Here is a 21,679-nt window from a genome sequence, read left to right as displayed (position 1 = left end):
CGAGCTCGAGCTGGGGTGTAGCCTTAACGAGCCGAGTGAGGCCTACTTGGTATAATAGAAGATAATTAACAAGACAATTTATACTTTATGGTCTATGTCACAAAGATACGGGTACTAACCCATATGTGACTTGAGTTTGACATGCATGGTCGATTTTTTTTCAAAAATAAGATTCGATGATACAAATTTTTGAATATTTTAATCAAACAAAAACTATTTTTTTGATGTCTGAATATATGAAAATTGTATTTTCTACTGAATTATTATTAAAAAGCAATAAAATAATATTTATAAATATTCAACTAATGTGAGTACGTGTCGTGATCTGCCACCGTGTCTATGTTATTGTGACATACCTTATGGTAAGTCGATTGTTTTCCGAATGGCATAAAAAGGATCCCCAGCAGCAAAATTTGGTCCTTTGGTTTGATCGCTATGCCAAAGACTTGAAAACAAATTTCCTCCACGTTTGGTTAGAGAAATAAAAGCTCCTCTCTCTCTCTAGTTTTATGAGTAGAGAGAGAGAGAGAGTAGAGAAAGAGACTAAATAAATGGTATTTATTTACAACACGATCTCTCTCTCTCTCTCTCTTGTTTCCCCGACCACTCTGCCTCGTCTCCGATTTCACAGGTTCTGCTCGATCCGGACCCCATTTTTGGCGCCCCCACCAAGATCGAAGCGAGGGATCGTCAACGAATCTGCCCCCTCTTCTTATCGTTCAGGCCTCTCTTCCGTCCTATTCGATCGATCCCCTTCCCACCATTCTTGGTTCGGAGGTGAAATTGGGATTAGGGTTCTTCTTGTTGTCTCCGACGGATTCCAGGGATCTTGATTCGTAGTTGGTGCCGGTGAATTTCGGGGTTTTCCTTATCTTGTATTCGTCTCAGATTGCGTCCTTCAAGATGTTTTGGCGTATGACCGGATTGTCCACAACATCTCCTGTAAGTCCATTTTCTTATGGCCGTTTTGGCCCTTTTTCGTTTTGTGGTTGATGTTTGGGAATTCGATGTGGGGATTCGATGTCTTTTTCTTCTACTATTTCGGTTATTTTTTGGGGTAATGCGTTTTGATGATTTGAGTATCGTTTTCCTCGAATTTTTGTTGTAAAAGTAGGCTGTGCTCAGAAGAATAACGAAATTTTAGGTGGCATCCGAGCCTTTTAGCTTCTCAACTCTCGTCTTTCTCGGAGGATTACCTCAAATTTTGGTTGGTGTTTGAGATTTTGCACTTCTTTTTTTTGTTTTTGCTTGGAGGATTAGTTGTTGAGGGAAACGTAAAGATTTTGAGGTGGACTATTCCATACGATGAGGAAAATCTTCAGTTTTTGTTATTCAAATGCAATTATAGGGAGCTGGGTTGAGCTGAATCTCTTATTAGGCTTTGTGTTGGAGGAAGGATTGTTGTAAAGGTGGTAGGAGTGGATGTATTTGTGTTTGAAATGTTTGGCCGAAATGCTTCTGGGTTTGGTGTTGTGATCTATTTAATGTTGGTAAGAATTTTGTAACAGGATGAATTGTTCACCGTGGCTCTTCTGTTTCAAGTTGCCTACTGTAGTCTGACACCGTGTTGACTTGAACACTGAATTTGATTACTATATGATTCTAACATTTTTACTAGTAAGTGATTCTTGGTTCGACCATGGGGCTTGTGGCTTGCACTGGGTAGATTATGAAATGTTTTTTATCTTTTAAAATGTCAAAAATAGCTTTTGGATGTTTTTTTTTTTAATTTTTAATTTTTATTTTTAATTTTTTAATTTTTAATTTTTAATTGAGGCATATGCGCTTTCTAATGTTTATAAGATCTATGTGCTTCTTCCTCTGTAGTGCAAGGGTCTTGAAGCCCTGGTACTTGTTCTATAGGCTGGGTAGTTCTGAGATTTCTTACAGGGAGCTGCTCATATTTCTGCTTCTTTAGGTTTCACCTGTGATCCCTGGTTTGTTTCATGTTAATAATCTACTTGTGCTTAACACATTTTTTATATTTTTTTCATTATGTCTTAAGAACATGTGGTTGTTTTTCTAAGAATCCTGGCATGCCTTTTGTCATCATTTTATATTTTGATAGCAGAAATGAAGTACGCTAAATTGGTCAAACATCTTTCAACTGCAGCTCAAGGATATGTGGAATGTTGTGTTATTTGTTGGGCTAATTTTATAGTTATTGGATTCTTCACTAGTCATGTTTATCTTTCTACCCCCTTCCAGGTAGATTCTATTCTTGATAAAGAAAATTATACTTTGGAAGAGTTGCTGGATGAGGATGAAATAATTCAAGAATGCAAAGCCCTTAATAGTCGTCTTATCAACTTGTAAGATTCCTTCTTTATTTCCTGTTAAAGTTCTCCAATGGTTGACCATCTACGTTGTTTTTAAAAGTGTGTATAGTCACGGTTCACATCTGCACTGAGATGTTTCTAGAAGCCTCTGTATGGTGTACAAATACAACTTAAAATACCATCTTCTTATTCAACATGTCAAGGGATATAGAATGGTAAATTAGCTTTTGAAAATGATTTTCTTTTCTTCATTTAAATAGGGAATCACTTATCATTAAGCTTTCCCCAAATTTTCACTTGCATTGTTTCATTTATTCATTATTATGTAATTTCTCTTATATCTACCAAGGCAGTCTTTGTGTTTTATTTTTCCCCTCCCTGTTCACTTCATTGTTTCTTTTTTCCTTTCCCCCTAATGGGCCATACTGTTGTCATGAAAGTTTCTTACGTGTTCAAAATCTTGGGCAGTTCACTGTGTACTCTTTTGGAATTACTTGATATGTATATGATGAAATGAGAATTGATGGTGAGAGATAGAGTAAGGAAGAGTTTCCATACACAGGCAACATAAAGGATGGTAGAAGGAGACATGTGGGAGGTGAAATAATGAACTGTGTGTTTTGGGGACCACCATGGAAGCAGCCAAGGGAGGTGAACTGTTTATTTCTTGGGTTATCGAAATGTATTTGTTTTTTTTTTTTTTTTTGGAGGGTATTGGGAGGGGGGGAGGGGGAAATTCTTTTGAGAAAGCACTAGTGGTCCTAGAGCTTTTTTTTTTTGGAAACTGAGGGAGGTTTTTTGGACTGCCTAAAAGCTGGTTCATTGAAGCTTGAGGATGTAAGAGATTTTCTACTAGCTTTACATCGAGAGTTGCTTGTACAAAACAAAACCAAAGTATCTCTTTTTAATTATTCTTCACAAGTGACCCTGACATGGGAAAAACTAAAGACGAGACAAAGTTGTCAGCATCATGAGGGGAGAGAACTGGTCAGTGGAATCTAGGAAATCTAGATGAGTAAAGATGATTCTAAGTGTGTGACTTCTAGCCTATACAGGAGATTGAAGTGCATGAACTACATCATGCTAAATTTAAGAGAAGAAAATCATTTGTTGCTGTTGGTCTAGGGTTGGAATGAACAATCCAAACTTGATATTGTGTAGGGATCTGTGTAACACAGACTCTTCTTTATCTATATTATATATATATAAATACATAAATGCACACACATACATGTAATGTTAACTTAAAACTGTTATATATATATATATATACCCTCCCCGCACCCCTGCACCCAAGTTTTTTTAAAGTGCCGCATCGCCGCATCTGCATCCGTATCCGCACCGCATCTATGTGACATAGGTAGGGATGATACCTGTAGTGGTAAAATAAGCCCCAAGCACAAGATGAATGAAAAGGATCCTCTTGTTGGACAGAGCTGGATAAGCACGACATAAAGACTATCTAAAAAGTTGATGGGAATGTGTGACTGAGTGGGGAATTAAACTTGTGCGCAAAGGGTAAAGGATCCTTTTCAACACCATCTGGGTGGGGCTAGCCTCTCATTTAAAACTGAGATGGTCCATGATTGAGGAGCCATTGTGGGAGTATGTCTTTACTGGTATAACCCTAGTTCAAAACGTTCCAAGAGATGAGACTTTCTAAAATTTGAAATTTGAAGAGCTTCAAAATTAGGTTAGAAATTTCAGCATTATCGTGCCTATCAGTGGCATCAAATCTTGAGGCCTTGAGTAGGGATGTCAATAAATCAGTTTTAGATTGATATCTAGCCGAATATGAATCTGATTAGTTGGATTCGATAAAGCAATTGAATTCGACTAATAATTAGATTTGGGTTCAGTATTCATATTTGTGAAAACTACCCTAGATTGGCAGACTTTATCGAGAGAACCGAGAAGGAATGGAGGGGGAAGAGGAGGAGAGAGAGAAGAACTCGGCTATGCTGGGAATCGGCAGCTAGAACCTTAGCTGCACTAATTCTTCATTAACATTAATAGGGTTTACAAACCTTTTTTTTACATGGACAAAACTGTCCTGTGTAAGTAATATATATTACATCCATATGCAAACTCGTGTCGGATATGGATCCATATTCTAATACTCTCCCTCAAGTTGTGCATGGGAGTGAACCATGTGCAACTTGTTCTTCAAATACCAAAAACGGTTACTGGTGAGGCCTTTTGTGAACATATTAGCGACTTGGTCTTCTGAAGATACATAAACCGGTTCAATCTCTTTGTCCGCTATCTTTTGTTTGATGAAATGTTGGTCAATTTCAATATGCTTAGTCCGACTGTGATGAACAAGATTGAATGCAATTTGTATATCACTTCTATTATCACACATGAGAGTCGAATTTGAGATATTCTCTCTCATTTCAATAAGTAAATGCCTAATCCAGGTTACTTCTGCTGTGGTAGCTACCATAGATCTACACTCTACCTCTGTGCTAGATCTTGCTACGGCCTTTTGTTTTCTGCTACTCCATGAGACAAGGTTTCTACCAATAAAAACACAGTATCTTGAAACAGACCTTCTCTCATCTGGGTCCTTTGCTGAGTCTGCATCTGTATAGGCCAATATGTCATGTTTTGGTGTTTCCCATAAAGATTGTACATATGTGAGTCCATCACCCATTGTGCCTTTTAAGTAACGAAGAATGCGTTTGACGACATCCATATGATCAGTTTTTGGTTCATGCATGAACTGAGATACTTGATTTACAAAATATACAATGTCTGGTCTAGTAAAGGTGAGGTACTGTAACATGTCCACTAAACTGCGATATTTGCCTGCGTCAGGATATAGTTCACCATCACAAAGACTGAGTTTTTGATTGACAACGCTGGGTGTTGGCAGTGATTTGCAATCTGTCATTCTTGCTTTGGCTAGAAGATCAAGAGTGTATTTATGTTGAGTTAATAACATTTTTTCATCATGTCTGTCCACCTCTACACCAAAAAAATATCTCAGTTCCCCAAGATCTTTCATCTTGAACCGCATACTTAGTAAAGCTTTAATTCGTTGAATATGATATGGAGCATTACCAGTGATCACGATATCATCAACATATATAAGTAAGAAAACCATAGTGGTTCCATCCCTGTATATGAATAGAGAATGATCCAGTTGAGAGCGAAAGAAACAGTGGTTCTGAATCTCTAAGGAGAAGCTTTCAAACCATGACCTAGAGGCTTGTTTTAAACCGTACAATGCTCTGGTTAACTTGCAAACATATTCTTTTGGGTCTCCCTCCGCATAACCTTGAGGTTGCTCCACGTAGACTTCTTCTTTCAGATCCCCATGAAGAAATGCATTTTTAACATCAAGCTGACTAAGGTTCCACCCATGTTCAATAGCAAGGCCAAGAATAATACGAATAGTTCCCATTTTCACCACTGGGCTGAATGTCTCATCATAATCTTGACCATATTCTTGAATAAAACCTTTGGCAACAAGACGTGCTTTGTATCATTCAATGCTATCATCCGGTTTATATTTAATTTTATATACCCATTTTGAGCCAACAACATTTTTATCTGGGGGGCGAGCAACTACTTCTCATGTTTGACACTCATGAAGTGCCTCGATCTCCTCATTCATCGCTTCAATTCATTTGTTGGATTGAATGGCTTGACAAAATCCAAGTGGTTCCTCGTGTTTTTCAATCTTGGATAAAAAGATCTGAAAATCCATAGAAAAGTTATCATAAGTCACCCATTTTTCAATGGGATGCCTTATCCTGTCTGATCTTCTTGGTGCTTCTCTGTCGTTGGGCAATGTCACGTGTTCTTCAGCAGGTACATTTGCTTGCTCTGGGTCACCTAGTATAGACATTTCCTTTGTATCTCAGACATTCTGTTTCCAATGCCTTATCTGATGTCGTCTCATCATGTATGCTTTCAGGATCCAAAGTAGTATGTTCTGCAGTGTGTGAAATAAGTTCATCACTGAGCCATGAATCATACCAATTAGCAGTTGTGTCAATATGTTCACGATTGTTTGTTTTATTCTCCAGAAAACTATTTTTATCAAAAACAACATTTTTGAAGATTTTGATCTTTTTACTGGCAGGATCATAGCACCTGTAACCCTTGTGTTCATCTGCATAGCCTACAAATTGACATACAGAGACTTTGTTTGAAATTTAGTTCTCATGGATTTATCGATATGTACATAACATCTGCATCTAAAAACTCGTAACTCATCATAATCAGGCTGTACACCAAAGAGGACATAATAGAGAGACTGATTTTCAAGGATATGCATAGGGAGACGATTTATCACATGAGTGACAGTATGGAAAGCTTCTGTCCAAAGACTAATAGACAAGTTGCAACCATGCATCATACTCATTGCACTTTCCAAAATATGTCTGTGTTTGCATTCTACAATTCCATTTTGCTGTGGAGTGTGCGGGCAAGAAACCCTACGATGTATCCCATTATCTTGGAGAAAATCTAAAAATTCTTTGGAGGAATACTCACCACCTCCATCACATTGGAGAGTTTGAATATTTTGAGAGAATTGAGTTTTAACATAGGCATGAAAGCGACGAAAAAGGAGCAAAACCTCTGATTTGTGCTTCATAAAGAATATCCAGGTAAAACAAGAGAAATTGCCAATAAATGATACATAATATTTACTTCCAGAAGAGGAAGGATTAGGGGCTGGACCCCAAACATCAGAACATACTATCTCAAAAGGCATGAAAGCTCTTTTATTTATTTGATGAAAAGGAAGTACATGACTTTTGCGGACCTGACAATTGGGACACACTGTGTCTTTCAACAAAGATGAAACAGACTCTGAAAGGAAACCATTGGACACTAATTTTTCAATAAAGACTTGACTATAATGACCAAGACGAGAATGCCAAAGATCTGACTTATTACATTTGGATATACTAAGAATGCTTTTAGAGACATGATTGGACTTGGGATTCGAAACACTGAAGGCTGAATCTTCATTGAAGATGTACATGTTTCCACGTCGCTCTCCTTTAGTGAACATCTCCTTCGTTTGAAGATCCTTGACAAAGACAGAAGTAGGAGTAAATTTTACAGATGAATTTGTAGAGTCAACAAGCTTGGAAACAGAAACTATTTTTCTTTATATTTGGTGCATGAACAACATCAGATAAAGGAATGGATGACTTAGACAAATGAATGAGAACGTTGCCTATGTTCGAAATATGGTGGTGAGTCCCATCTCCAGTTACAATATTAGATTTACCAAAATAAAGAGTCAAAGTAGATAACTTACCTGCATTGCCAGTGACATGAGCTGCCGCCCCAGAGTCTACATACCAAATTCCATCATCATTCTGCTTCAGATTCAAGTTGGTCATAGCAGATAAGAGAAGATCTTTAACATCATCGCTGACCCGAACTGTACCTGCAGCTCCTGATATAGCAACATTTCTATTGTTTTGCGTTCTATTTCGATTTTGTGGATTGAACCAACAGTTGACTTTGATGTGACCTCGTTTGTTACACTGGTAGCATGTGAGAACATTCTTGGAAAAACTGACAATGAAATTTGGTGTAGGTAGTAACCTACGTCCACCCTGGATTGAGGCTCCCCTGTCCCTGCCACACCCTCCTCGTGTACGATCAACGATCTTCCCTGTGGGAAGAACATCATGCGTAGACGATTGTCTTGCTGAAGTATCAGACATGATTTTCAGAGTCATTTTGTACTGAAGGAGTTTGACACGTAATTCCTCAAAACTGGGTAATGTAGGCAAGCATAATAAAGAGGTGACAAGGACATGATACTCTGATCCCAGGGCATTCAGTGCCTGCTGCACCTTTTCTTTATCTGATACTGGATACCCAACAATGGCTAGTTGATCTGTGATGCTTTTGACTTGGTTTAAGAATTCAATAATGCTCATTGCCCCCCTTTTTTAACATTTGAAATTCACGTTTAAGAAACAATACTTTGGCCTCTGATATCTGATAGTAGGTCTAAGCTAAAGCCTCCCACAATACTTTAGACGTGCAATCATCAGGAATGGAAATCAATACTTCTTGTGACAATGTGGAAGTGATGTACGCGACAAGGGCCTGATCGCGCTTCATCCAAGTAACAAACGCAGGGTTGCGAGTGATATTTGGCAATCCTCTGTCTTCTTTTGCTTCGGTTGTGATAAATTCTGGAGGTATTGGAGTGGAGCCATCTAAGTGCCCTGAAAGGTCTTGACTTCGAATAAAAGGAGCAATTTGTCTTTTCCAAGTCAAATAGTTGTTGGTGGTTAACTTTTTTGAAACCAGCTGCCCCAGGAAATTGGACGAAAGACTAGAATTGAATGAAGTATCCATTGACAGACTTGTTGACAGAAATCAGAATTTGAACGGAAAACACTAGTGACTGAAACTGGATAAACTGACACAGATATTGATTTATGATAGAAATCGGCCCAGAAAAAGCAATGTCACAACAATATATATATATATATATATATATATATATATTTGTGCGTGTTAAAAAAAAACTTGACAGAAAATGAATAAGGATAAGGATACGACAACTGAAATTAAATACAATTTCAGAACTGTGTGATACTTCTAGTAGATCTGAAATAATATTCAGATGCGTGAGACAAATGGCAGAGCTTAGGCAGGTAAAAGGAACGGAACGAGAAAGAATTGTTTCCAGACCAAAGATTAAAAAAAAATGTGATATGAGAAAGAAGGTAGGGAACTTGGCTGTTACGTGATGCAGGTGGAGAAGAAAAGGTAGGTCACGTGACTAGACCGATCATGTGAAAGGCTAGAAGTCGGCTTTGGCTTTTGCGTGAAGAAGGCAATAACGACAGTGAATCTGAATAGATTTCAGATCTGCGATAGAAGAAGGCAGCAAGAGGGGATGACAGCAGGTCAGATCTGCGATAGGAGAACTCAGCAAGTGAACAGAAGAACGTAACAAGAGGGAACAACAACAGATCTGAATATGTTTCAGATCTGAGATAGAGAAACCCAAAAAAAACTGAAAAGAAATAAAATGCAGAAAAGGATGAGAATAGCGTGACCTTGGAAAGAAAAACAATGCAGAAAAGGAAGAGAATAGCGTGACCTGTCGACGATGAGTGGAAGCCGACCTTTCATGTTGACAAGTCCTGACAACTTTTCACGCCCAGAAGTTGTGCTGCTCTGATACCATGTGAAAACTGTCCTAGATTGGCAGACTTTATCGAGAGAACCGAGAAGGAATGGAGGGGAAGAGGAGGAGAGAGAGAGGAACTCGGCTATGCTGGGAATTGGCAGCCAGAACCTTAGCTGCACTAATTCTTCATTAACATTAATAAGGTTTACAAACCTTTTTTTTACATGGACAAAACTGTCCTGTATAAGTAATATATATATTACATCCATATACAAACTTGTGTCGGATATGGATCCTCTACTGGATCCATATCCGATCCATATTCTAATAATATTTACATTCAAATTCGAATCCAAGCCCGAGTTTGAACTTTCAAATGTGTGTGCGTGCCTGAGTGTGTGCATGTGCCCATGTGTTTGTGTGTGTGGGGTATGCATGTGGGTGTATGTGTGTGCATGCATGCGTGCCTGTCACTTGTTTGTCATTTCATGGCTTTGTGCTACATGACTATTGCATACATATCTGTAGATGGACATGTGTCTGAGTGGGTTTGTCTGTGCAATATCATAAAGTATGTGATGAAAATGTAATAATATTTTTATTAGTATTGCCTGTCTTTACTTTTTTTCTTAAGGACGAGAAAATGAGGTTGACTAACCAAAAAAATGAAACAAGAAGGTGGTGCAGGAAATTAGTCGCAATCTCACCTATTTCTATTATATGACTATTTTGTTGTGGTTTTATTTTTAAGACATTCCCTTTTATTTTCCTTTTTTAATGTAAATTGTGCCAAGATTTTAATTTATCGCTTGATTTTCCCTTGTGTTGAAAATCCCAGGAACGAGTTTTATGACAATGGTTACAAGCAAATGAAGACAGAAAAAAATTCAAAGTAACAACCAAAAATCAAGAATCACTAGAAACTCTTTTTTAATTTGACATGCTTCTTGAATCTATGTGAATGTATCATGCAGTCATTGTTGCAGGAAGTAGAAGCAGAATTCCATTTGATATAAATTTTAAAAGGATTTGGCAAGTTGAGAATGGGAAAAATAGACGTCTGTACAAGTGTAGGGAGTAAAATAGGATTCATTTGTAGAAGCTGGTAACAAGAATCTTCTAAAATGGTGGAGATCATAAAAGTAAAATTTCTAGACCACTTTATCCAAAAGAAGTACGTGGAAATATTCACTAGTGACTTTTTGCAACATTTGAAACAAAAAAGACTGTCCTTACTTTCTATGTCCTGGTATTAAAAAATGACAACCAAAATTTACACAATCATTTGAGACATATTCTATAAGATTGTGTATAATTAGTAACAAAATTTTGTTATGAGTCAATTAATGCATGCATTTGGTTACATATTCTGTAAGGTCAATGATTAATATATCTGAGTATATGAGTTATGTATAATGATTTCTAGTAAACAAAAATTTAGTAACATGAGTCAATTATTATAAAATCACTTACAGAAGAATAAAAGTTTAAGTATTACAAATGATTCATAGTTCCATACCGGTTCTAGTATAATTTAAGGCTGTCTAAGTCATTTCAGTAGAAGTGAATCTTGTGAAACAATAATAAAATTTGTGTTTCAAGAATTGCATGAAAATGGTGTCAATTCAGAATCCAATTTGTCTTAATACCATTTAACCTTTTTTTGTTTTTGCTTCTTAATTTACCTTAATGCCCCTTTAAAATCTTTACACTAAAAGAGAAGATACAGTAATGGAAATGCAAATCTTAAAAACTTCTATATCTTGTTCTCGATACCTGTTGTTTTTCATGACTCGTGATTCTCCAAATTGCTTGTTCTTTCAAACTGTTATTCTCTAGAATAGAAGATAAAATAATGGACTACAATTTTAAATGACCCTAGGTATGTACATATGTGTCATGTGTGTTGAAATTTCATATTGATTTTTAATGAATCATGATTCCCCTTTCTTGAAATCGTAATTCTTTTTATCCAGGAAATGTGATCCTTGATTGCAATTTACAGAAATGGGAACAGTTGTAGGTAGGCGGCAATCACAATTCGATAAAGATCCTGTACATCTAGGGCGCGAGCTGGTTTCCACTTCCTTTGAACTACTGTGTATAAGTGATTTCAATTTAAAGTAGCCCTAAATTGGCTATTTCATCATGGTCCACAATCCTAGATAGATGCATAACTATATTGATATCACTCTCCCACTAGAGAAAACATGTCCTTAGAAATCCTATAGTTCCTTTACAACCATGTAAGCCACTGTTCAAAGAACAGTCATCATCCATAAAGAATTATTCATTATCCGTTCAGGAGAGAAAAGAATTACCCATTTCTAGTTACCTGCAACCAAACAATGGGATGATCTCTTAGAAGCTCGATGTGTAATAATACAGGCTTATATTCTCAGGCTATATGACTCCTGGTAGCTCCATTGAAAGCCACCTCCATGATAGATGAGTGATTTATTTGCACTGGAGCTTGGTAGGCGCATCTTCCAGGATGCCTCTTCCAGCATGTTTACCATTCTCTATAAATTCGATCTGATTTATGTTGTGTGAAATCCAAATGGGGTAACTCCGACCTGTCTTAGATTGGTGCAGCAAGATTGGCTTCATACTTTCTTTAATGTTTCGTCTGATGTGTATTCCTTGGTATTTGCTTGTCACCTTGTTTTGTTCTTTCAATAAATTTTTCCTTTCTCTCTCTCCGAAAAAAGGAAAGAAAGATGAGTGATCTATTTATCTGAACCTTCATACTACGACATATCATGTACTTTCGCAAGAAATTGATTTACAGGACTGTTATAGAATCTGTCCATGTTAAGACTGATGAGTTGTAGAGCCTGATTCAGAGTTTTTGCCCTTGTAGTAAGGGGGGTCCGGGGGCTCCCCCCGGCGCAAGGGGGGGCGGGGGCAGTGCCCCCTCAAAAGAAATTTTTTCCTGGGCTTATGTTTGAGACCCGGTTTCTTATGGATCAGACCCGATTTGTTTAGGTTTAGGGCTGTCGTCCTTGCCTTGTATAAATTCTTTCTTTTCTTTCTCTCTTGTATCTGTCGAGAAAGAGCAATAAAATTTTTTCCTCTGGGCGGCCATGATTTTTTACTTCCTCTCGGATTTGAGGGGAGTTTTTTCCACGTAAATCTGTGTGTTCTTGCTGTGTTTTGTTTCCTTCGGTTGTTTCTTGCTCGCGGTTTTCCTAACAACTGGTATCAGAGCGAGGTTCAAATTTGTTTTCTTGTGAGAAACACTCCTCGACAGAAGAACTGTGAGAATGGCCCTAAGAGAGAGAGAGAGAGAGAGAGAGAGAGAGAGAGAGAGAGAGAGAGCTGCGGCAGTAAATGGGGAGACTCCACTGTCGAAGCCGTGCCCTACTTCATGTATATAAATATACAAAGTAGTAACTGGGTTGGACCAAATGTTTAGATCCATACCCAAACATAAAGTTATATGTTATATTAAAGAACCCAACATTAACTGGAAAACCCGATCCAGTTTATAATACAATCTTAATACCCTCCCTCAAGTTGTGCATGGTCTTGTACCATGGACAACTTGCCTTTGAGATACCAAAACCGCGCACTCGTAAGTCCTTTGGTAAGTAGATCAGCAACTTGATCTTCTGTTGGTACATAGACTGGAATAACTTCTTGGTCTTCTACCTTCTGTCGGACAAAATGTTGATCTATCTCTATGTGTTTCGTTCGACCATGGTGGATAGGATTGAAAGCAATTTGAATGGCACTTTGATTCTCACAAAACAGATTCGCAACCTTCACTTTTTCTCCTATATCTGTTGATAAATGTCTTAACCACGTAACTTCGGCAGTGGCAGAGGCCATGGATCGGTACTCAGCTTCTGTGCTCGAACGCGCAACAACACGTTGCTTCCGGCTACTCCACGCTATTAAGTTGTCATCAACATACACACAATACCCAGAGACCGACTTTCTATCGTCTGGATCTCCTGCCCAATCTGCATCTGCATACACTTCTAGTTGTCTATGTTCTCCTTTTGCCTTTGATTGACGATAAGCAAGCCCATCTCCAAGAGTACCCTTCAAGTACCGAAGAATTCTTTTAACTGCATTCATGTGTTTTGTACGTGGATCATGCATGAACTGAGAGACTTGATTCACTGCATATACAATATCCGGCCTCGTAAAAGTAAGATATTGAAGCATCCCAACTAAACGACGATAATATTTCGGGTCCTCATAGATTTCCCCATCTTGAGCACTGAGTTTATGGTTTAACACGCTAGGAGTATTCAATGGCTTGCAATTTTTCATTTCTGATTTCTCCAAAAGATCCAGAGCGTACTTGTGTTGAGTCAACAAGAGGCTAGTGTCTTGTCGATCCACTTCAACCCCCAAGAAATATCGTAGGACACCCAGGTCCATCTTGAACTTTTGGCTCAATAGGATCTTTGTAGCCTCTATATGCTTACAAGAACTTCCTGTAATAATAATGTCATCTACATATATGAGAAGTAAGGTGTTGACCTGATGTTCTTGAAAGATGAACAATGAATGATCGAGTTGAGAACGGACGAATCCATATCGTTGTACTTCAATGGAGAAACTGTCAAACCATGATCTAGATACTTGTTTTAGTCCATAAATAGCTCGTCGCAGCCTGCAGACATGTGTCTCAGGACTGTTTTCTGCATAACCAAGAGGTTGCTCCATGTAAACTTCCTCCTTTAGATCACCATGTAAGAATGCATTTTTAACATCAAGTTGGCTTAGAGACCATCCATGTTGAACCGCCAAGGATAACACAAGTCGAATGGTTCCCATTTTTACAACTGGACTAAAGGTCTCGTCATAGTCTTCTCCATATGCTTGTGTGAAGCCTTTAGCAACTAGTCTTGCCTTATATCTTTCAATGGATCCGTCAGGTTTGTACTTGATTTTATATACCCACTTAGACCCTACAACATTCTTATCCGGAGGTCTAGGAACTATTTCTCAGGTCCTACATTCATGTAAAGCTCCCATTTCTTCATTCATAGCATCTGCCCATTTTGATGACAAGGATGCTTGGGGAAAATCGATGGGTTCTTCCTGTTTCTCAACCTGTGCAACAAATAATTGCATTTCTGTGGAAAAATTCTCATAGCTTACCCATCTTTCAATAGGATGTCTAATCCTTTCCGAACGTCTAACCTGCTCAGTTATGTGGGGTGTATCCCTTCTTCTGGCATATACTGCCCCTTTGAATCTTCTGTCATCTGGACGAGCAGTACCAGATGTCAAGGTTTCTTCTGCGATGGGAGGCACAGTAGATCCCTGAGTAACTGTCAACATGTTCCCACTAGATTCTGCATTGGTTCCCATGGGCTCACACTCATCTATCACTGTGTGACATGGAGCAGAGTTATCCATCTCTAGCTGATCAAACAATTCATTCGCTAGCCATGGCTGATAGCTTTCTTCCTCCTTAGTAACCCTTGCATCTTTGTTCAAGATCTGGACATTACTCTCATCAAAGACAACGTTTCGTGAGATTTTAATGCGTCGAGTGTCTGGATCATAGCATCGATATCCTTTATACTCTTCAACATACCCAACAAACCTGCATCTACAAGCTTTATCCTGAAATTTGTTACGTTGGGAACTGTCAATGTGAACATAGCATACACATCCAAACACTCGTAGTTGACTGTATTGAGGCTGGATACCAAATAACACGAAATAAGGAGTCAAATTATTTAATATTTTCATCGGTAAACGATTTATTACATAAACCGCATAGTGGAAAGCTTTTGTCCAAAGACTTAAAGGAATGTGAGTGTCATGCAGCATACTTAGGGCACTTTCAACAATATGACGATGTTTTCTTTCTGCAACCCCATTTTGTTGTGGTGTGTGTGGGCAAGATATTCTACGCCTGATCCCATTGTTTTGAAGAAATTCAGTAAATTCCTTTGATAGATACTCTCCCCCTCCGTCACACTGGAATTGTTGAATACTTGTCGAGAATTGATTGACAACAAGAGCATGAAATAAACAAAAGAATTTGAATACCTCAGATTTGTATTTCATAAAATAAATCCAAGTATATCTGGAATAACTATCAATGAATGTGACATAGTAGCGACTGCCAGACAAAGAGGGTTGGGGAGCAGGTCCCCAAACATCAGAATGAATAAGTTCAAAAGGAAAAGAAGCTCTTTCATTTATTGAATTGAAGGGAAGTACATGACTCTTACACAACTGACAACTAGAACAAAGGGAACCATCAACCTTATTATGCGAACTTAACCGTGAAATAAAGCCGCTCGACACCAGTTTCTCAAGAGAAGCATTATTACAATGACCCAAACGACAATGCCAAATATTTGGCTTATTATACGAAGATAAATTCAAACAATCCTTAGATGAATCCAATTTGAATGGTTGACCAATGGACGATTTTGATCCAGCTCTACGAACAGGTGAAGAAGTCTCTTTGAGGATATACATATTTCCCTTTCGCTTTCCCTCAACGAGCGTCTTCTTCGTGAGTGGATCCTTGACACAGACAGAAGGAGTAAATTCGACGCAAGAACGAATGTTATCAACCAATTTAGAAACGGAAATGATATTTTTGACAATATTAGGAGAATGAAAAACACTGGACAATTTTAGGGAACCATCAGAAAGAGGAATATTCACATTTCCAGTGTAAGTTATTGGATGGAGAGCTCCATCTCCAGTTTTAATACTTGCATTTCCATGATAAGGGATAGGTTTCAAAATCTTACCAATATCACCTGTCACGTGAGCTGCAACTCCAGAATCAACATACCAAGTTTCCTGATCACCCTGTTTGAAATTCAATCATGACAAAGCTGATATTAAAAGGCTCTTGACATTGTCTTCATCCCATTGATTTCCTCCAGCTTTTCCCTTGCTCGACGACCCTGTGACATTCATTTTCCCTTTGTTTTGCGGGTTGTGCCAACAATTTGCCTTGATATGCCCTTTTTTGTTACACAAATAGCACGTTGGAACATTTTTGAAATTGTGATTTCCCGAAAAGCTACCTGACGGCATGCTAGGCGTGGGCAGCAATCCACGCCCCCCTTGATTATTTCTTATTTGTCCATGTCCTCCTCGAAAGTGGCCCCGTCCTCTCCCTGAATTTGTCCCTGTAAACAATACTTCTTGGTTTCCTGAATTGTTGCCTACATCTTCTCCTTTAATGAAAATTTCATATTGTAGTAATTTCGCTCGAAGGTCCTCAAAGTTAGGAAGTGAAGGAAGACACAAGAGAGATGTTACCAACATATGATAATCTGATCCAAGTCCGTTTAGCGCTTGTTGAACTTTATCCTTATCAGAAATCACACAACCCACCATTGCCAATTGATCTGTGATGATCTTCACCTTGTTCATATACTCTGTAACAATCATGCTTTCTTTCTTTAGGAGTTGAAACTCCCTCTTCAAATGCATAATCCTTGCCTCTGAGATCTGGGAATAGGTCTTCGCAAGTTGTTCCCACAACTCCATTGCTGAGCACTCATCTGGAATACCTACAAGAACCTCTTGCGAAAGAGTAGAGGTAATGTAGGCTACAACTGCTTGATCTCGTTTTCTCCAAGTGGTGAATTCAAGATTTCGAACCGACCTACTAGAAGCCTCCCCCTTATCGTTCACAATTTCCTGCACAATAAATTCTGGTGGTGCAGAGATCGTTCCATCTAGGTGTCCATAGAGATCAAGACTCTTAATGAAAGGCAGTATCTGCCTCTTTCAGGTCAAATAGTTGTTGTTACTCAGTTTGTTCGAGATAAGTTGACCTAGAAAACTAGATGGCAGGGTAGGAGAATCCATGAAAACTGAACCAAAAACTGAATGTATCTGACTGCTACCAAACACTTAAGGAATGACTTTAGAACTGAAATAAATTCAGACCAGATTAAATGAAGAAGAAAAAAAATAAAGAATAAAGAATTGGTATTTTAGGTCTGGAAGGAATGACCAGAAATCGAGAATAAAGGGATGAATTTGGATCAGAAAAAAAAAATGATTCGCTTCAGATCTGAAGTGAACTCAGATCAAACCGTGACAGGGGAAGAAGACGCAACAACTAAGAAAACATATCTGATATCAGAATACACGTCTGGGCAGATTCGGACTTCAGATAGTCTTTGGGTCCGACTGTCTGATCCAAATCAGACGTGATGAACAAAAAAAAAAGGGAATATAGGTAAAGAGGACAGCAGTCACGCAGGGTAAAGAGATCTACTATTAGATCTACGATCAGATCTGACCGATAGTTGAAGAAAACAAAAGAAATAGAAGCAGTCGATGACTAAACAGAGAGGAGGGGAGAGGACGATCGACTAAACAGAGAGGAGAGGAGAGGAGAGGATGGTCGACTAAATACCAGGGCACGGTAATAGAAAAGATGGCAGATGGCAGAACCTGGAAGAATCAGCACCTGGGACGTTGATCTCGCTGGATAGTCCTGGACGAAACAGCACCTGCAGTGTCGATCTCGCTGGACATGCCCTTCGGAGTCGACTCACGGTGCAGAAGCCAGCTCTGATACCATGTGAGAATGGCCCTGAGAGAGAGAGAGAGAGAGAGAGAGAGAGAGCTGCGACAGTAAATGGGGAGACTCCACTGTCGAAGCCGTGCCCTACTTCATGTATATAAATATACAAAGTAGTAACTGGGTTGGACCAAATGTTTAGATCCATACCCAAACATAAAGTTATATGTTACATTAAAGAACCCAACATTAACTGGAAAACCCGATCCAGTTTATAATACAATCTTAATAAGAACGTGAATTTTCGCCGTTCTGTGGCTTTGAGTCGAAGTGGTCTGAGTACGTGAATATCGACCGTACTGCAATCTCAAAAAACAGAGAGAAATTCGTCGAAGCAAGAATGGATGAGGGAAAGATAAAGATCGATCGGTTCGACGACAAGGATTTCAGTTTCTGAAAGATGCAGATCGAGGATCTGCTGTATCAGAAGAAACTGTATAAGCCCTTATCGGGAAAGAAACCGAAAACAATGGGGGAAGATGAACGAGAGTTGTTGGATCTGCAAGCCCTAGGTGTGATTCGCCTCACACTGTCTCACAATGTTGCGTTTAACATTGCGAATGAAAGAACGATGGCAGGTTTGATGGCAGCCCTATCAAACATGTACGAGAAGCCATCCGCTTCTAACAAAGTGTATCTGATGCATCGACTGTTCAATCTTAAGATGACTGAGGGTACTTCTGTGACCGATCATATCAATGAGTTCAACACCATCACGAGCCAGTTGAGTTCGGTGAGCTTCAATTTTGATGATGAGGTAAAAGCCCTCTTTCTACTCTCCTCTTTACCCGAGAGTTGGGGTGCGACGGTAACTGCGGTGAGCAGTTCGTCTGGCCGGAAGAAGCTGAAACATTTGGAAATCCGAGATGTGATTCTCAATGAGGATATTCAGAGAAAGGAGTCGGGAGAATCCTCAGGCACTGTTTTGAGTTTTGAAGGTAGAGAGAGAAACTTCCAACAGGGCCAGAGTTCAAACCGTGGCAAGTCAAGGTCGAAGGGAAGGAGTAAGTTGAGACCTCGTGGTGACTTTGTGTGTTGGAACTGCGATAAGAAGGGTCATCTAAAGCGGGATTGCAAAGCCCCTAAGAAGAGGAACCAGAACAACGATCGGTCCGTGAATGCAACGGTTGAAGAAACTATATGTTTTGAGGATGCTCTGATCTTGAGCGTGGACAGTCTGATTGAGTCATGGATCCTAGACTCAGGCGCCTCTTTACACTCCACTCCGTGTAAAGAGCTTATGCACAATTTTGTGGCCGAAAAGTTCGTTTAGGTTTATCTAGCTGATGATGAGCAGTTAGATATCATGAGAAGGGGTGACGTGCATATTAGGACTGCTAGTGGGTCCAAATGGACGTTGCATAATGTTCGTTATATACCCTGCCTAAAGAGAAATCTGATTTCAATAGGTATAGTGCTGGATATAAAACAATATTTGGACATGGTTCTTGGAAAATTGTGAAAGAAATCTTTGTTGTTGCACAGAGAAGAAAATTGGGGATCCTGTACATGACTGATAACAACCGAGATATTGTTGCTTCGGTGATATCAGAAGCAGATGCTAAGTTATGACATTGTAGACTCGGGTACATGAGCGAGAAAAGGATGGAGGTGTTAGCATCAAAGGGACTACTGCCAGATTTGAAGTCAGTACACACTGGTTTATGTGAGGATTGCGTGTTAGGCAAACAAAAATGAGTCAGTTTCTCGAAGATCGGAAGAAAACCGAGGGCAGAGAATATGGAGTTGATGCACACTGATGTTTGAGGACCAACCCCTGTTTGTTCTCTTGGAGGCTCACAATACTATGTGACCTTCATTGATGATTCCACCAGAAAGGTATGGGTTTATTTTTTGAAGAATAAATCTGATGTTTTTGCCACTTTTAAGAAGTAAAAAATAGAGGTGGAAAATGAGACTGGGTTGAAAGTGAAGGGTCTACGGTCTGACAATGGAGGGGAGTATGACAGTGTAGAGTTCAAAGCATTTTGTGCGGAGAACAAAATTATAATGAGTTGGACTGTTCTGAACCGACCACAACAGAATGGAGTTCCTGAGAGGATGAATAGAACTTTCAATGAGCGTGCGAGGAGCATGAGTTCAATGAGCGTGCGAGGAGCATGAGACTGCACGCGGGTTTGCCCAAGGCATTTTGGGCAGATGCTATCAGTACTGCAACCTATCTGATCAACCGAGGTCCCTTAGTCCCGTTGGATCTGAAACTGCTAGAAGAAGAATGGACGGAGAATAAGGTAAATCATCTCATTTAAGAATTTTCGGTTGTGTTTCTTATGTACACATTGATTATGAGAATAGGGATAAGCTAGATGATAAGGTCCGAAAATGTTATTTCATTGGATATGGTTCTAATTACTTTGGTTATCGTTTCTGGGATGAACAAAATCAGAAAATAATAAGAACTAATGATGTAACATTTAATGAGAATGCGTTTTATAAAGATAGGTCCAGTGTAGAATCAGATGGGACAGGAAAACAAAGAGATATGACGAGAGAGATTGACTTGGAGGAAATCTCAACAAATATCCCTGTTGAGAATTCTGAGAGTCTAAGACAGTCGAGGTAGACTCTAACACCGAGCCAGCCACTTCTGCACCTGAGTTGAGGAGATTTGTTAGAGTACCTAAACCTTTGATTCAGTATTTTCCATCTTTACACTATTTACTGTTGACTGACTCTGGGGAGCCAAAACATTTTTCTGAGGCAATGCAGGTGAAAGATTCAATTAAGTGGGAGTTAGCAATGCAAGATGAAATCAAGTCTTTGCAAAAGAATGAGACTTGGGTGCTAACCAAATTACCGAATGGAAAGAAAGCATTGCTGAACAAATGGGTATACAGAGTGAAAGATGAGCTTGATGGCAACAAGAGGTACAAGGCAAGATTGGTAGTCAAGGGATTCTTGCAAAAGGAGGAGATTTACTACACTGAGATATTCTCCCCCGTGGTGAAGTTGACTACCATCAGGACAATTCTTGGTATTGTACCTAGAGCAGTTGGATGTGAAAATTGCTTTTCTTCATGGGGACTTGGAAGAGGAAATCTATATGGTATAGTCGGAAGGGTTCAAGGCTTCGAAGAAAGAAGATTTGGTGTGCAAACTAAAGAAGAGTTTATATGGCCTAAAACAAGCCCATAGGCATAAGAAGTTTGACACCTTCATGTGTAACTGTGGGTTCACCAGATCTGAGTTGGACCATTGTTGTTAATACAAGAACTTTGGTGAGTCTTACACTATTTTGCTTTTGTATGTAGATGCCATGCTTGTTGCAAGTTCTAGCATGCAGAAAATAAACATACTTAAGAGACAATTGTCAAAAGAGTTTGAGATGAAGGACTTGGGCCCAACAAACCAGATTCTTGGGATGCGGATCACTCGGGATAGAGAGAAGGGAACTCTAAACCTATCACAGGAAAAACACATTGAAAAGGTGTTGGAAAGGTTTAGAGTTCAAGATGCAAAGCCTAGAAACACCCCGCTGGGAAGTCACTTCAAACTGTCGAAGGAGCAGTCACCAAAGACAGACGAGGAGCGAGAGAAAATGGCTAAGGTCCCATATGCCTCAGCCGTTGGCAGTCTCATGTATGCCATGGTGTGCACCAGACCGGACATTGCTCATGCAGTGGGAATTGTGAGCCGTTATATGGCGGATCCCGGATCAGAGCATTGGGAAGCCGTGAAGTGGCTATTGAGATATCTGAAGGGGACATC

General features: G+C 39.2%; 1 protein-coding gene across 1 annotated transcript in view; it reads left to right on the top strand.

Annotated features, from left to right (window-relative positions):
• The first annotated feature begins 545 nt into the window (after positions 1–545).
• LOC149834377 (SIT4 phosphatase-associated family protein) overlaps positions 546–21,679 on the top strand; it is a 62,056-nt gene continuing 40,922 nt past the window's right edge. Inside the window, exons 1-2 of the mRNA XM_090011363.1 lie at positions 546–942; positions 2,209–2,312. Of these exons, the coding sequence (XP_089867489.1) occupies positions 904–942; positions 2,209–2,312 (143 nt within the window). The 5' untranslated portion in view covers positions 546–903. The remainder of the gene's footprint in view (positions 943–2,208; positions 2,313–21,679) is intronic.

Source organism: Nuphar pumila, chromosome 6, assembly GCF_984573655.1.
Source record: "Nuphar pumila chromosome 6, dmNupPumi1.hap1.1, whole genome shotgun sequence".
Taxonomy (NCBI): Eukaryota; Viridiplantae; Streptophyta; class Magnoliopsida; order Nymphaeales; family Nymphaeaceae; genus Nuphar; species Nuphar pumila.
This window is presented reverse-complemented; position numbering and strand designations above follow the sequence as displayed.